Source organism: Pan paniscus, chromosome 16 (genome assembly GCF_029289425.2).
Source record: "Pan paniscus chromosome 16, NHGRI_mPanPan1-v2.0_pri, whole genome shotgun sequence".
Lineage (NCBI taxonomy): Eukaryota > Metazoa > Chordata > Mammalia > Primates > Hominidae > Pan > Pan paniscus.
The window spans coordinates 56,872,999-56,889,207 of NC_073265.2; the positions used below are offsets into that span (position 1 = coordinate 56,872,999).

General features: G+C 40.2%; 1 protein-coding gene and 1 pseudogene across 13 annotated transcripts in view; both read left to right on the plus strand.

Moving 5' to 3' along the window:
* The window catches only part of MAP2K5 (mitogen-activated protein kinase kinase 5), a 267,047-nt gene that overhangs the window by 75,554 nt on the left and 175,284 nt on the right, over positions 1-16,209 (plus strand). For all 13 annotated transcript variants that reach the window (XM_003828008.6, XM_055098505.2, XM_063596751.1 and 10 more), the window contains one exon: positions 11,515-11,554. In XM_003828008.6, the coding sequence (XP_003828056.1) occupies positions 11,515-11,554 (40 nt within the window). The remainder of the gene's footprint in view (positions 1-11,514; positions 11,555-16,209) is intronic.
* On the plus strand, positions 8,357-11,497 carry LOC106633841 (heterogeneous nuclear ribonucleoprotein A1-like; annotated as a pseudogene).

Consider the following 16,209-nt stretch of genomic DNA (forward strand, 5'->3'; position numbering starts at 1 on the left):
TAAACTTCACAAGGGCAGGGACTTGGTCTCATTTGTTCTCCGCTGTATCCACGCTGCCTAGCTTATTGCCTGGCAATCAGAGACATGCATTAAGTATTAAATTTAAAAAAAGGATCTAGGAGGAGAATATATCATATACTGTGGAAGAGGTCAAGCATATAGTAATGAACAAAATGGACCTTGACCTTCCCCTTGAAACTTACAATAAAGTAGAACATAACATAGACCCTATATTAAGAATTTACAGCATAGTTAGGTAATTAGAGTCTACAATATAGTTAAATAAAGTGAACACCATTCCTGTAATCCCAGCACTTTGGGAGGCCAAGGCAGGAGGATCACTTGAGGCCAGGAGTTCAAGACCAGCCTGGGCAACATAGTGAGAACCTTGTTCTACAAAAAATAAAAATAAAAATTAGCCAGCCACGGTGGTACTCTCCTGTAGTCTCAACTACTCAGGAGGCTGAGGCAGGAGGATCTTTTGAGGCCAGGAGTTCAAGACCAGCCTGGGCAACATAGTGAGACCTCCGTTCTGCAAAAAATAAAAGTAAAATTTAGCTAGGCATGGTGGTTCACTCCTGTAGACTCAACTACTCAGGAAGCTGAAGCAGGAGGATCACTTGAGCCCAAGAGTTCAAGTCTGCATCGAGCTATGATTGTGACACTGTACTCCAGCCCGAGTGATAGAGTAAGACCCTGTTGCTTAAAAAATATATACTAGTAGGCCATGCACAGCGGCTCACGCCTGTAATCCCGCACTTTGGGAGGTTGAGGCGGGTAGATCACCTGAGGTCAGGAGTTCGAGACCAGCTTGACCAACATGGTCAAATGCCATCTCTACTAAAAATACAAAAATTAGCCAGGTGTGATGGTGGGCACCTGTAGACCCAGCTATTCGGGAGGCTGAGGCAGGAGAATCGCTTGAACCTGGGAGGCAGAGGTTTCATTGAGCCGAGACTGCACCACTGCACTCTAGCCTGGGTGACAGAGCGAGACTCTGTCTCAGAACAGAAACAAAAACAAAAAACCACTACTGATAAAAGTATATACCTGTGAATTTAAATAACTGTTGAAGAGAAATAGTAATTTATAACACGAACATATAAGGCAATAGAGTAGTTGATGCCAATAGATAAATGAAACCACAGGGTAGGAAATCTAGTAGGTAGGGAAGTAAGTAGAAATAAAAGAATGGAATCCAATTGAATTCAGGAAGGAATAACATGAAAGAAGAAATGGTGACCATTTAAGTAAATCTGACTGTATAAGACAACGATAGTAATAATTCAAAATGAAGTTAAACAAAAAGACTGGAGAAAATAATATGTTAAGATGAGAAGGGCTTGATTGAAGTTAAAACATTCTAAGATTTTTATATTGTTTAGGAGAAGGATATAGATAACAATTACCTTTATGTTTTGTTAAGTCAGGTATGATTGTTAAAAATTATATGGGTAACTAAAACAGTGAATAGAATGTGTAACTTCAAAACAAATAGATGGAATAAAGGGAGAATAATTCAGTATAATAGAGGAAGAGAAGTCGATAGGTGTAAAGTAAATGAATTAGGTGGTAGAAATAAATCCAAATATATGAATAATTACAAAAAATGTAAGTAGAGTAATATTAGCAGCTAATAGGTTAGGTTGCATTTTTAAAAATACAGCTATGTGCTATTTTAGACTGTATTGGGAGAAATTTCTAAAATACCAAGACACAGCAAAATTGAAAGGAAAAGGGTAGGGGAAGATACCTGGCAAAAAGTAATCAAAAGAATGCTGCTACTGTGGTTATATTAACATAAGACAAAATAGACTTTAAGGCAAAAAGTATTACTAGAGAAATGTTATGAAAATACAAATATTTACAACTGAACCACAAATACCATGTATTAATATGAAAACTCCTGAGATGCACCAAAGTAATTCTTAAAGGATAGGTTTATATACACACCTTAGTAAAGAATAACTGGGTATGATATGCTTAGACTCTAACTCAAGAAAATCAAGAAGGTGGGACAGGGAATAAACCCAAAGAAAGTGGAAGGAAAGAAATACTAATGAACAAAAGTTTGAAAAAAAAAAAAAAACAAAAGTTAATTAAGTGAAAATTCAAGAAACAATTCAACAAAACCAAAAGCTGGTTCTTTGGAAAAACTTAATAAAATATAGCAGTGAGAAGCAGAAATAACAAAATTAGGAATAAAAAGGGAACATAATTCTAGACATAACAGTGATTTTAAAAATAATAGGATCCAATGAATAACTTTATGACAATAAATTTGAAAACACAAAATGGCCAGTTTCTTAGAAAAACTTAATGAAATTGTCTTAAAAATAAAAACCAAAATAGACCTAGAGCAATTAAATGATTATTTGTAAAATGTGCCTGATGTAGTTTTAGGCACTGGAAATAATAGCAGTGAACAAAAAAAACAAAAGTGTGTGTTTTCATGGAGCTTCCTTTGTTGTGGAGGGAGACATAATAAATTAATAAATTTTATCAGGTGTTGCTAACTCTGTGAAGAATAAAGAAAGTGGCCGGGTGCGGTGGCTTACGCCTGTAATCCCAGCATTTTGGGAGGCCAAGGTGGGTGGATCACCTGAGATCAGGAGTTCGAGACCAGCCTGGACAACATGGTGAAACACCGCCTCTACTAAAAATACAAAAATTAGCCGGGCATGGTGGCACACACCTGTAATCCCTGCTACCCAGAAGTGGCAGTGAGCTGAGATCACGCCACTGCACTCCAGCCTGGGCAACAGAGTGAGGCTCCATCTCAAAAAAAAAAAAAAAAGAAGATGAAGGGAGAATGTGCTGAAGGGAGAATGTGCTGTTTTATGTAGGAAAGTCAAAAGAAACAATATAGGACCTGAAGGAAGCAATGGAGCAAGCCAGGTATATATTAGAGAAAGTGGCCCAGCCCTCAGGAGTAGGTGCAAAGGCCCCGAGGCAGGAGCACGTTTGATGGAACAGAGTTGAGTATTGTGCATAAGGGAGACTGGAAGAAGCAGAGATCAGTGAGGTAACTAACCAGGGCCCAGATGATGAAATCCTTATAAAGACTTTTGATTCAGCAGTTAGAAATCTACCCATGAAATGGAGATGAGTATAATAACTTCTACTCATAAGATTATGAAGTTAATGAATTAAATGCATGTGGATTTTTTTTTTTTTTTTGTAAAACACTATCCAGGTGATTTTTTTTTTCATCCAGAAGTAGTAATTTGTCAAACATTTATGAAGTGAGGAGCACCTACCATGGGCCAGGACATGTGCTAAGTATAAAGAATAGAAAGATGATTAAAACATGGCAGTGCTCACTGCCCAGTACTGGGGACAGACACATAAATACTTTTCTGTAGTGTGCCCAGGGCAATAATAGAGCATGTAACATTTGAAGAGTAGGAGAAGCATCAAAGTTTAACTTTATAGCGTTTATAAGAAAGTGTATGGGCTGGGCGTGGTGGCTTACGCCTGTAATCCCAGCACTTTGGGAGGTCGAGGCAGGTGGATCATGAGGTCAGGAGATTGAGACCATCCTGGCTAACACAGTGAAAGCCCATCTCTACTGAAAATACAAAAACAAAATTAGCCGGGCATGGTGGTGGGCGCCTGTAGTCCCAGCTACTCGGGAGGCTGAGGCGGGCGTATGGCGTGAACCCGGGATTTGGAGCTTGCAGTGAGCCAAGATCATGCCACTGCACTCCAGCCTGGGCGACAGAGCGAGACTCCGTCTCAAAAAAAAAGAAAGCATATTAAAGGGAGGTATATAGGTATTTTTAGGGTAGCTTATGCCTCATGTTTTCCTATTAACCCAAGGAGAATGAAAACTTGGCCTTCTCATGATTGTTTAGTGACGTTTCTGCTGAGATTAACACCTGAATGGCGTACTTACCACACCTATCTGTAGTGTGAATAAACTTATAGTAGTGGGCAAGAAATAAACATGGTAAGAAATCTAGAAGTTGGAACATGGGATATCCATACCAGATGGCTCTTTTAATTGTCTCCAAAGTTGGTTCAACATGAAGTAATACTACGTGTTTAAGTTTTTCTTAACAATAAATGATATATTGCAAACTTTTGCCAGTTCTTTGTTGTGAAAGCTTTATTAGAGGGTCATTTGTAGAGCATATAGTCTAACCAGCGCATAGAGACACTACTGCTCTTTAAGTCTGTTTTGGCAGCTTTCATTCTGAAATCACTCAGCCAGTTTGAAAACTTACTATCTTCCTTTTTTTTTTTTTAGACGGAGTTTTGCTCTTGTTGTCCAGGAGGCTAGAGTGCAATGGTGTGATCTCGGCTCATCGTAACCTCCACCTCCTGGGTTCAAATGATTCTCCTGTCTCAGCCTCCTGAGTAGCTGGGATTACAGGCACCCACCACCACACTGGGCTAATTTTGTATTTTTAATAGAGATGGGGTTTCTCCATGTTGGTCAGGCTGGTCTCGAACTCCCAACCTCAGGTGATCCGCCCACCTGGGCCTCCCAAAGTGCTGGGATTACAGGCATGAGCCACCGCCCCCGGCTATTTCCTACCTTCCTAACATTTAATTCATTAGTCTTACCTCATTGGATCCTCACAACTCTATAAGGGAGAGACTGCTTTCCCTATTCCAGACTAGAGATAATTGAGACTTGGTGGGGCTTACTGACAGTCAGGTTCACATGTTTAAGATGTGGGAGAGCTAGGCCGGGCGCAGTGGTTCACACCTGTAATCCCAGCACTTTGGGAGGCCAAGGCGGGCTGAACACAAGGTCAGGAGATCGAGACCATCCTGACTAACACAGTGAAACCCCGTCTCTACTAAAAATACAAAATATTAGCCAGGCGTGGTGGCGGGTATCTGTAGTCTTAGCTACTTGGGAGGCTGAGGCAGGAGAATGGTGTGAACCCGGGAAGCGGAGCTGGCAGTGAGCCGAGATCGCGCCACTGCACTCCAGCCTGGGCGACAGAGCAAGACTCCGTCTCAAAAAAAAAAAAAAAAAAAAAAAAGAAGTGGCACAGCTGGGATTTGAGCTGGCAGTGACTTCAGAGCCTGTCCCATTTGCTCTTCTGCCTCCCAGGATAGATTGGCAGTGATTGCAGAATGCTTCCTTGCCTGGAGCAATTTGGATATAATGGTCCTTGGCGTGATTGAAATAGGTCAGTACCTTTGTAAGTTTTGAATTATATGTTTCCCTGCCCTAGAATACAGGTAAAAAAATTAAACATCACGATCTCTTTGTGTGTGTGTGTGTGTGTGTGTGTGTGTGTGTGTTTGAGTGTGTTTGACAGAGTTTCGCTCTTGTTTCCCAGGCTGGAGTGCAGTGGTGCAATCTCACCTCATTGCACCGTCTGCCTCCTGGGTTCAAGCAATTCTCCTGCCTCAGCCTCCCGAGTAGCTGGGATTACAGGCATCCGCCACCAGGCCTGGTTAATTTTTTGTATTTTTAGTAGAGATGGGGTTTCACTATGTTGGCCAGGCTGGTCTTGAACTCCTGACCTCAGGTGATCCACCTGGCTTGGCCTCCCAAAGTGCTGGGATTACGGGCACGAGCCACTGTGCCCAGCCAAACATCACCATCTATTTCCTTTAGGTCCTAAAATATGCATATTCTGTCACGGCCCATCTTGGCTTTGCCACTGACTGTGTGAGCTTGGATAAGTTATTTAACCTGGCTTTTGGGTGCTTCTGCTGCGAAAGAAGGGGATTAGGTTAAATAATTTTCTCTGTTTTCTACTAGCTCAATAAATTATCTGATTCTGTACCAAGATTACAAGTTAAGACCAACTTCTTTGTCTGGTCATCTATAACCTATTGTTACAAATGAAATAAGAAAGTATGGATAGAAAGTATTCGCTTGCACTGGGCTCTTTGTTATTTTAAATATTTGAAAAACTTACACCAGGCGACTAACTTTTGCCATGGTAAAGTGTATGTGTGTGCGCTCAATTTTAAGGGCTGAGACTGTTCCCAGAAGGCCTGTGCTGGTCACAAACAAAATGGAACACTCAAGGACCAAGCACTAAAAATATCTCATAAAAATGCTTCCTCCATGCAGTCATTGAATCAGGTAATTACTGTGGCAACAACAAACTAATTTGAAGTGTTAGCTGTTAATTAAAACATTGCAGAGGTGTATAGTTGTCTTTTGGTGTAAGCAGAGCCTCCATTCAGACTTCATTAATCACTTTACAATTAATGTGTTGAGGAAGGTCAAGACAATTGAGATGCAGTATCTGTTGAAAGTAAACAAATTCCTTTTCTCTAAGTAAATACCATTTGCAAAGTTAAGGGACACACTCGACTCATGCCTGGCATTGCCTTTGTCATCCAGTTCTCCTTGATGATTAAATGTTAAATTGGTACTGTCATTGCACTGTAAACCAAACCACATAGCATCTTTATTCCTCGAAATCGAACCCAAACTTCCACGGATGAATTAGCGTGCATCATAATTAAATTATCAAGCCTATCCTTTTAATTCACTTGGAAATAGGACACCTTTCTTTTAGAAAAGAGATCAGCTTTCTTGACAAGCTAATTAAGTTGCCAAACTGTCCAGTATGGTATGTATATTAGACTATCTGCTAATCATTTTCTTATCACTGCTGCTGGTCTCAAACGTCCAGGTGTTGCTTATTCGAAGTAACAACACTGATCTTTTTACAACTTTTGAATCCTGTGTATATATTTAATTATTTGTCTTTATATTTCAGTTCTTGATTAGTGATTCTATTATATAATATTTTTAAAAGTTGGAATTGGAAGAATCTGTGATGTGGAGGGGGAAAAATAATATATCACAAAGTCTTACGTATTATGTTACTTGTATTTACGTGGAATAAACTTACTAATTTCCTTTAAATCACATTTCAGGCCAAGTGCGGTGGCTCACACCTGTAGTAGTCTCAGCACTTTGGGAGGCCGAGGCTGGTAGATCACCTGAGGTCAGAAGTTTGAGACCAGCCTGGCCAACATGGTGAAACCTTGTATCTACGAAAAATACAAAAAAAAATTAGCCAGGTGTGGTGGTGGGCTCCTGTAATCCCAGCTCCTTGGGAGGCTGAGGCAGGAGAATTGCTTGAACCTGGGTTTCGGAGGATGCAGTGAGCCGAGATTGTGCCACTGCACTCTAGTCTGGGCGACAGAGCAAGGCTCCATCTTAAACAAGCAAACAAACAAAAAACATAATATAGGGGATAGGGTTCCACTTATAAAATGTGTATCACTTTGTACAAAGTATAAAAAGTTATTTGGCCGGCACAGTGGCTCATACCTGTAATCCCAGTGCTTTGGGAGGTCAAGGTGGGAGGATCGCTTGAGGCTTGGAGTTTGAGACCAACTTGGGCAACATGGCAAGACTTCATCTCTTAAAAACTTAAAAAAAATTAGCCAGGCATGGTGATATACTCCTGTAGTACCAGCGGTTTGGGAGGCTGAGGTGGGAGGATCGCTTGAGCCCGGGAGTTCAGGGTCACAATGAACTAATAAGATCATAGCAGTGCACTCCAGCCTGGGAGACAGAATGAGACCTGTCTCTGAAGAAAATAATAATTGATTAAGTTTTATTATTATTTTCTATATCTTTGAGACAGAGTCTCGCTCTGTCACCCAGGCTGTAGTGGAGTGGTGAGATCGTAGCTCACTGCAGCCTGACCTCCTGGACTCAAGCGACCCTCTTGCCTCAGCCTCCCTGTAGTCCCTACAGGGGGACTATAGAGGACTACAGGCACACACCATGATGCCAGGTAACTATTTTATTTTTTTTTAAAGACAGCGTCTCCCTACGTTGCCCAGGCTGGTCTTGATCTCCTGGGTTCAAGTGATCCTCCTGCGTTGGCTTCCCAAAGTGCTGAGATTACAGGAATGAGCCACTGTGCCCAACCTGATTAAAGTTTTATAAGTAGTATTTAGAAATAACCAATGAGGTTGTTATTTGAGAATGTCTTTAGACACTTTCAAAGGTTAAATAATTCTTTGGTAAAGTAAACAGTTGTCACCCGGTTTTTGTAATCTTGCTTTTTCTTTAAATGAAATATACTTGAATTTCTGTATAATTAATTGATATAATAAAAGTTAAGTTTACCTTCCATGACTGGCTTGACCTTTGTCCACTCAAGTAGGAAAAGCAAAATGAGTAAGTTCTTATAACACTCATATATTTGGATAAGTATATACATATGCTTTATATATGTAGTTTCCTAGTCTTGCCTGAATTTGTAACATTTTACTTGTAAACGATATTACAAATACCTATATGCTCTTAATAACTAAATCATTTCTATAAGTCAGTCACCTTCAAAAAACTCTTGTCAGTGATTGTTCAACTCTGTAAATTTACTAAAAAGTAGAATGTACCCTTAAAACAAGTGAATGTTATCATATGTAAATTATATCTCAATAAAGCTGTTAAAAATTTTTGTCAGTCCTTTCTGCCCGTGGACACCACAGAGGAAACATCATTAAAGTCTCTGTTCTCCCTGCTGTCATGTCTAAGTCAGAGTCTCCTAAAGAGCCTGAACAGCTGTGGAAGCTCTTCATTGGAGGGCTGAACTTTGAAACAACTGATGAGAGTCTGAGGAGCCATTTTGAGCAATGGGGAACACTCACAGACTGTGTGGTAATGAGAGATCCAAGCACCAAGTGCTCCTGGGGCTTTGGGTTTGTCACATATGCCCCTGTGGAGGCAGTGGATGCAGCCATGAATGCAAGGCCACGCAAGGTGGACGGAAGAGCTGTAGGAACAAAGAGAGCTGTCTCAAGAGGAGATTCTCAAAGACCCGGTGCCCACTTAACTGTGAAAAAGATATTTGTTGGTGGCATTAAAGAAGACACTGAAGGCTGGGTGCGGTGGCCCATGCCTGTAATCCCAACACTTTGGGAAGCTGAGGTGGGCAGATCACGAGGTCAGGGATTCGAGACCAGCCTGGCCAACATGGTGAAACCCCGTCTCTACTAAAAATACAAAAATTAGCTGGTCGTGGTGGCGGGCACCTGTAATCCCAGCTACTCGGGAGGCTGAGGCAGGAGCATTGCTTGAACCCAGGAGGCAGTGGCTGTGGTGAGCCAAGATCATGCCACTGCTCTCCAGCCTGGGCGACAGAGCGAGACTCCGTCTAAAAAAAAAAAAAAAAAAAAAAAGACACTGAGGAATATCACCTAAGAGATTATTTTGAATAATATGGAAAAACTGAAGTGATTGAAATCATGACTGACCGAGGCAGTGGCAAGAAAAGGGGCTTTGCCTTTATAACCTTTGACGACCATGACTCCGTGGATAAGACTGTCATTCAGAAATAACCATACTGTGAATGGCCACAACGGTGAAGTTAGGAAAGCCCTGTTAAAGCAAGAGATGGCTAATGCTTCAGCCAGCCAAAGAGGTCGAAGTGGCTCTGGAAACTTTGGTGGTGGCTGTGGAGGTGTTTTTAGTGGGAATGACAATTTTGGTCATGGACGAAACTTCAATGGTCATGGTGGCTTTGATGGCAGCCGTGGTGATGGTGGATATGGCGGCAGTGGGGATGGCTATAATGGATTTAGTAATAATGGAAGCAATTTTGGAGGTGGTGGAAGCTACAATGATTTTGGCAATTTCAACAATCAGTCTTCAAATTTCAGATCCGTGAAGGGAGGAAACTTTGGAGGCAGAAGCTCTGGCCCCTATGGTGGTGGAGGCCAATACTTTGCCAAACCACGAAACCAAGGTGGCCATGGCGGTTCCAGTAGCAGCAGTAGCTACGGCAGTGGCAGAAGATTTTAATTATTGCCAGGAAACAAAGCGTAGCAAAAGAGGAGAGCTAGAGAAGTGACAGGGAAGCTACAGGTTACAACAGATTTGTGAACTCAGCCAAGCACGGTGGTGGCAGGGCCTAGCTGCTACAAAGAAGACATGTTTTAGACAAATACTCATGTGAATGGGCAAAAACTTGAGGACTGTATTTGTCTAATTGTATAACAGGTTATTTTAGTTCCTGTTCCATGGAAAGTTTAAAGCATTCCAACAAAGTGATCTAATGTAGATTTTTTTTTTTGCACTCATGCTGTTGATTGCTAAATGCAATAGTCTGATCATGATGCTGAATAGATGTCTTTTTTTAAAAAATATTTGTCAGAGCAACCAAATTTTCTACTAAACAGCAGAAAATGATGTTTCCATGTTGGCAGTAGTGGATTATGTAAATTTTGGTTTTATTTTTGTTTTAAGAAAGGGGAAGTTTAGGGGCTCATTAAATATGTTTTACAACTGGGCAGGTGAAGATGAGGAATTCCTGAGGCACTGACTTCTGTTCCCCATTTTCCCTATGCCATTCCCATCCTAACACTTACCAGATGAGAGGAAGAGCCGTCTGATCTTAGCTAGTGTATAAAATCCTCTATAGGGCAAGATTTTTAGTTCTTCGAAACTTACTTACTTCCTTATATTAATATTTTTATGGGCTTGCAATAACAACACTTGTTTATGTTATGTGGTTTATTTTGAAATTTTTATTGTATAAAAATGTGTTGCAGATTGCTTCTAAATAATGTTCAGAATATCTAGTCCCCACAGTATATGTGTAAAGGCCACATTTCATTTAAACATAAAAGGTACGGTGGTGGCTCACTCCTGTAATCCTAGCACTTTCGTAGACTGAGGTGGGAGCATCACTTGAGGTCAGCAGTTCCAGGCCAGCCTGAGCAACATCCAGAGACCCTGTCTCTACAAAAAAAAGTAAAAAGTAGCTGGGCATGGTGGCATGTGCCTATAGTCCTAGCTACTCAGGAGGCTGAAGTGAGAGGATCGCTTGAGCTGAGGAGTTTGAGGCTGCAGTGATCTGTGATTATGCCACTGTGTTCCAGCCTGGGTGTCAGAGAGAGCCCCTGTCTGAATCAGTCAATCACTCAATCAGATAAACACAAAAGGTCTTGATGGATAGTAATGGTATTTCATTTCTGTAAACCCTATTCTCATTCTTTTTCATAAATGGATACATTTATATTTCTTGATTTAAGTTGTAGTTATTTCACTATATCTGTTACTTTGAGCTTGTTTTGATGAACTGTTATGATATAGTTTATCTGCATGTGTAATTAAAAAAATAAGCAAAAAAAAAGGGAAAAAAAAGCAAAATGGCTCTGTACACTGCTTAACATAGAGCTATAGAGAACCCACATGCACAGTGACAGTCATAAGGGATCTGGAGCCAAAAGACCTAGGTTTGAGGTCTCATTCTGCTGCTAGTTACTTTGTGCCATTGGGCAAACTGTTTAACTTCTTTGTGCTTCAGAATTCTCATCTATAAAAGGAGGATAATAATGTATCAGCATTACCTCAGATAGTTATTTTAAGGTAATGTATAGTAAATCACTTTGTAAACCATTAAGCTCCATATAAATGTAAATTACTAATGTTGTTAGTGTTCTTTGAAAGTACCATGTATCCCACTGCTGCAGAAATGTTTGGATTTACATTTATGTCCTTAACCATTTTGTAGGTTGTTTAGTGATCCCAAATGATTTTGGTTTTTTTTCTTCCCATAGAGCATATCATGTCCCGAGTGGGAAAATATTAGCTGTAAAGGTAAGTACTGGATACATTTTATGAAATTCTTGATGTTCACCTCTTTCCTTTCCTCTGTTAGCTTGAGTCACAGATATTGTCAAAGAGGAGATGAATGGCTTAAGGTTTAGATGGTAGGTAGGGGAAGCTGTGGCTCTCTGGTGACATTCAGACACCTGAAGATCTTTTAAGTATGCCTTAAAATAGTCAGTTGTAAGCTCCGTGTATTGTGATTCTTCTTGCCAAGAAGAGAAAATTTCTTTCTGTGTCCCCTGCTAAGTGGCATCACCATCTTCCTTGTCATGCAGCTCAAAACCTTACTGGTAATGTATTCCTTTTCCTTCTTTAAATATGCCACATCCTGTGAATTGCTGTATCCTGTTAGAATTTTTCCCTGAAATATATCCATTTGCTACTTTCTTTCTATTCCCATCCCCATTGCCATGGTCTTGGATTGGGCTCACATTACCTCCTACCTGGACTTTTGAAATAACTTCCTCACTGTACTTTCGGTCTTTTCTTTTCCTATGCACCTTTTACTCTGCCACAGATTTGAGAAGTCAAATCACAGATCTGACCGTGTCTTGCTGACTGCCTTCCTCAATCATGTACAACGTAAAGCCTAAGATGTCTGCTTTGCTTCTGACTCCTTCGGCATACTGAAATACCCAAGCACAACACCTGCCAATAGAGTCAGGCTACACACAACTCAGGGATGTTCCAGGCAGTTACCTAGGATGCTCCTCACTTGTTCCCATGCAATTCATAATTCATACTTCATCTCTGCCAAACTCCAGCATCCCAGTCCTGCCATGCCACTTTGGATTTAATCTCTGCCACTGCTGGTGCTTGATCTTCCCATCATCTTAAATCTCAGATTTCCTTAATGGACTCTGTCTTGAATTGCACTTCTGACTGAACCCTTTGCTAATTAAGTCCTAACCCCACAGAACCCCATTTCCAATTTTGGGCTCTTAGCTAACAAACTGGTCAGGTTTGCCTTACCCCCGACCTTCCCCACAAATTGTTCAGACCCTCTACATATTGGCCCCCACCTACCTTTATAAACATGCACTCTGCTTTACCAATCTGTTACTTCCCGTCATGCCCTTTATCTCCAGTCTCCTGGCCTTTAGTAATGAAAGTTCTTATTTTTTGAGTGACTACTATATGCCAAGTATTATGCTAGTTTTTTTTTTTTTTTTTTTTTTATTGAGACAGGGTCTTGCTCTGTCATCCAGGCTGGAGTGCAGTGGCGTGATCTAGGCTCACTACAGCCTCCACCTCACAGGTCCAAGAGATCCTCCTACTTCAGCCCCTTGAGTGGTTGGACCAGAGGTGTGCATCACCATGCCTTGCTAATTTTCTTTATTTTTTCTAGAGACGGGGTTTCACTATGTTTCCCAAGCTGGTCATGAACTCCTGGGCTTAAGCGATCCTCCTGTCTCAGCCTCCCGAAGTCCTGGGATTATAGGCATGAGCCACCACGCCCAGCTATGCTAGATGTTTTATAACTATTATATTTAATCCTTAAAATTACATAGTAAGCCTGTCTACTTTAGATTAGGAGACTGAAACTCAGAAAGCTGAATTGTCAAGGATCACAGAGTTGGAAGGGGTAAGGCCAGGATGTGAAATGTTCATCTGCCTCCAAAGCTCATCTCCTCTGTTACACCACGCAGCTTTCATACAAGTTACTAACATTGCTCATCCCTCTGATTTCCATCTATCTTTTCATGGTTCATCTCCAATATGCCTTTTTAGCTATCCACAGTGAGAAATTGATCTCTTTCTCTAACAGTTGCATAGTATATATTTCTGCATCTTTTTTCTCATCTAGGAAACTAAGAATCAGAGCAATTACATTAGAATTGCTTATACCTTTTAGTAAGTTGAAACCAAAACTAAGGCTCAGATCCTCTGACTGCTAATGAAATCCAGAGTTCTTCTTCCATATCACATCTAGTACAGCACCTAGAATGTGTTACGTGGCATTATCAAGTTTAGTTTTAGTAAGTTAAATAGCTTGTGAGGGGGTACAACAAAGTTTCCTTTGAGATATTTTCTTTGACAGTTCAGCCATTTAGGGTCCATAGAATTGTAGAACTGGAAGAGACCTTGGAGATCACCTGTTACAGCCCCCACATTTTACAGAGGCACTGAGCTCACTGAATGCAGCTGTGTCATACCACCTTGGCGTTCACCGAGCGTGGCCCGGTCGTACCACCTTGGTGCTCACCGAGCGCGGCCCAGTCGTACCACCTTGGTGCTCACTGAGTGTGGCTCTGTTGTACACCTTGGCATTGGTTTAACCTTTCTGTACCTCCTGAGCTCCCTTTTCACTAAGAGAAAACTTCCACTAAAACTTGAGCACTATTTTCCCATCCATTGAGTTACTTTTTTGTTCCTTTTATGTCAGAAGTCTTAGATTGTTGCTGATGATATATTTAAAGTTAGCCAACTCTAGGTTATTTACTCCAGGAGAGGGGAACACTGTTATAAATCATCTAGAAATCTATGATTATTTGGCCTTGCAAAGTACATTATACATTTTTCATAATTTCATACATTTTGAATTATGTTTATATAGACTAATATTAAAAGTATTGTGCATTAGTTGGGTGTGGCAAGGGGCCAACAGCTTTTTCTGGAAAAGAGTAAAAGCAATTTTAAAGAAAGGACATATTTACAGAATAGCTGTTAGGAAAGTAGAGACTGTCAGTAAATGAAAATAGTTGGGATTTACAAATATACTGTTCACTAGACCTGATCATTAAACTGGGCTTTACAACAAGAACTGTACTGTATTCACTTTGCATCTCTAGATTCTATAAAATATAGTAGATACTCACACTGAATTGAATGAATGGATGATTTAAGAGCAGATATGATTATTGTGATTAAACGTTTGTGTAGCCCTGAGCTTGTTGGTAGTTTAGGCAAAAACCATGTAACTTGTATAATAGTCATAATCTAAGAAAAATTTACCATTTCTTCAAAACAGGCAGAATTTTTAATTCTTAGAAGTGTGTTATTTAGTTTCCAAATATTTGGAGATTTTCCATCTTTCTATTACTGATTTCTGATTTAATTCCATTGTGGTTCCAGAACACCCTTCCTATAACTTAAATTATTTTAAATTTGTTGAGACTTATATTATGGCTCAGAATATGACCTATTCTGGTAAACAGTCCTTGTACACATGAAAAGAATGTATAGCCTGCTTGTGCCTGTAATCCCAGCACTTTGGGAGGCTGAGGTAGGTGGATGACTTGAGCTCAGGAGTACGAGACCAGCCTGGGAAACGTGGCAAAACTCTGTCTCTACAAAAAATAAAAAATAAATTAGCTGGGCATGGTGGTGTGTGCCTGTAGTCCCAGCTACTTGGGAGGCTAAGGTGGGAGGATCGCTGAGCTGAGGAAGTTGAGACTTCAGTGAGCCATGATTGCACCACTGCACTCTAGTCTGGGTGACAGAGTAAGACCTCATCTCAAAAAAAAAAAAAAAAAAAAAAGAATGTATAATCCACTGTATAGGGTATTGTATAATGTCAATTAGATCAAGTTGGCTGATAGTGTTATTCAGATATTTGTTATTAGATATTTGATTTTTATCTAGTACTATCAATTATTGAAAGAGGGGTGTTGAAATACTCAACAATAATTGTGGCCTACAGTTCTGTTATTTTTTACTTGATGTTTTTTGAAGATATATTCTTAGGTGCATTTATGGTTGTTATGTCCTCTTGATAAATTGGCCTCATTGACATTATGAAGTAACCTTCTTTGTCCGTGATCATATTCTTTGCTCTGAAATTTATAGTCTGATATTAAATTCTAGGCTTCATTTTGACAAGTGTTAGCATGATATGTTTTTTTTTACTTTTAACCTATTGTGTCATTATTTTTGAAATGTATTTCATGTAGGCAGCATACAGTTGGGTCTTATTTTTTAATCCAGTTGGATGATCTCTGCTTTTTAAGTGAGAGTATTGAGACTATTTACATTCCATATGATTATTGATATGTTTGGATTCAAATCTGTCATTTGCTCTTTGTTTTCTATTTGTTCTGCCTGTATGCCCCCTTTTTTAAGTGATTGCTTTAGAATTCATAACTTACATAGTCTTCCTGTGTAAATAGTATTGTACCACTTTATAGTCTAGAAATCTTACAGTGGTGTATTTTCATTTCCCTCATCCCAGCCTTTGTTTTATTATCATCCATTTTACATCATCATATGCGATAAACCCCAAAATGCATTGTCACTACTTTTGCTTTAGATATTTATCTTTTTTTTTTTTTTGAGACAGAGTCTCGCTCTGTCGCCTAGGCTGGAGTGCAGTGATGCGATCTTGGCTCCGCCTCCCAGGTTCACACCATTCTTGTGCCTCAGCCTCCCGAGTAGCTGGGACTACAGGCGCCTGCCACCACGCCCGGCTAATTTTTTTCTATTTTTAGTAGAGATGGGGTTTCACCATGTTAGGCAGGATGGTCTCGAACTCCTGACCTTGTGATCTGCCCACCTCGGCCTCCCAAAGTGCGGGGATTACAGGTGTGAGTCACCATGCCTGGCCTGGAAATATTTATCTTTTAAAGACATTTAAAAAGTAAGAAAAATAGTATTTTGTTTTTATTCCTGTATTTACCAGTGCCAGTGCTCTTCATTCCTTTGTG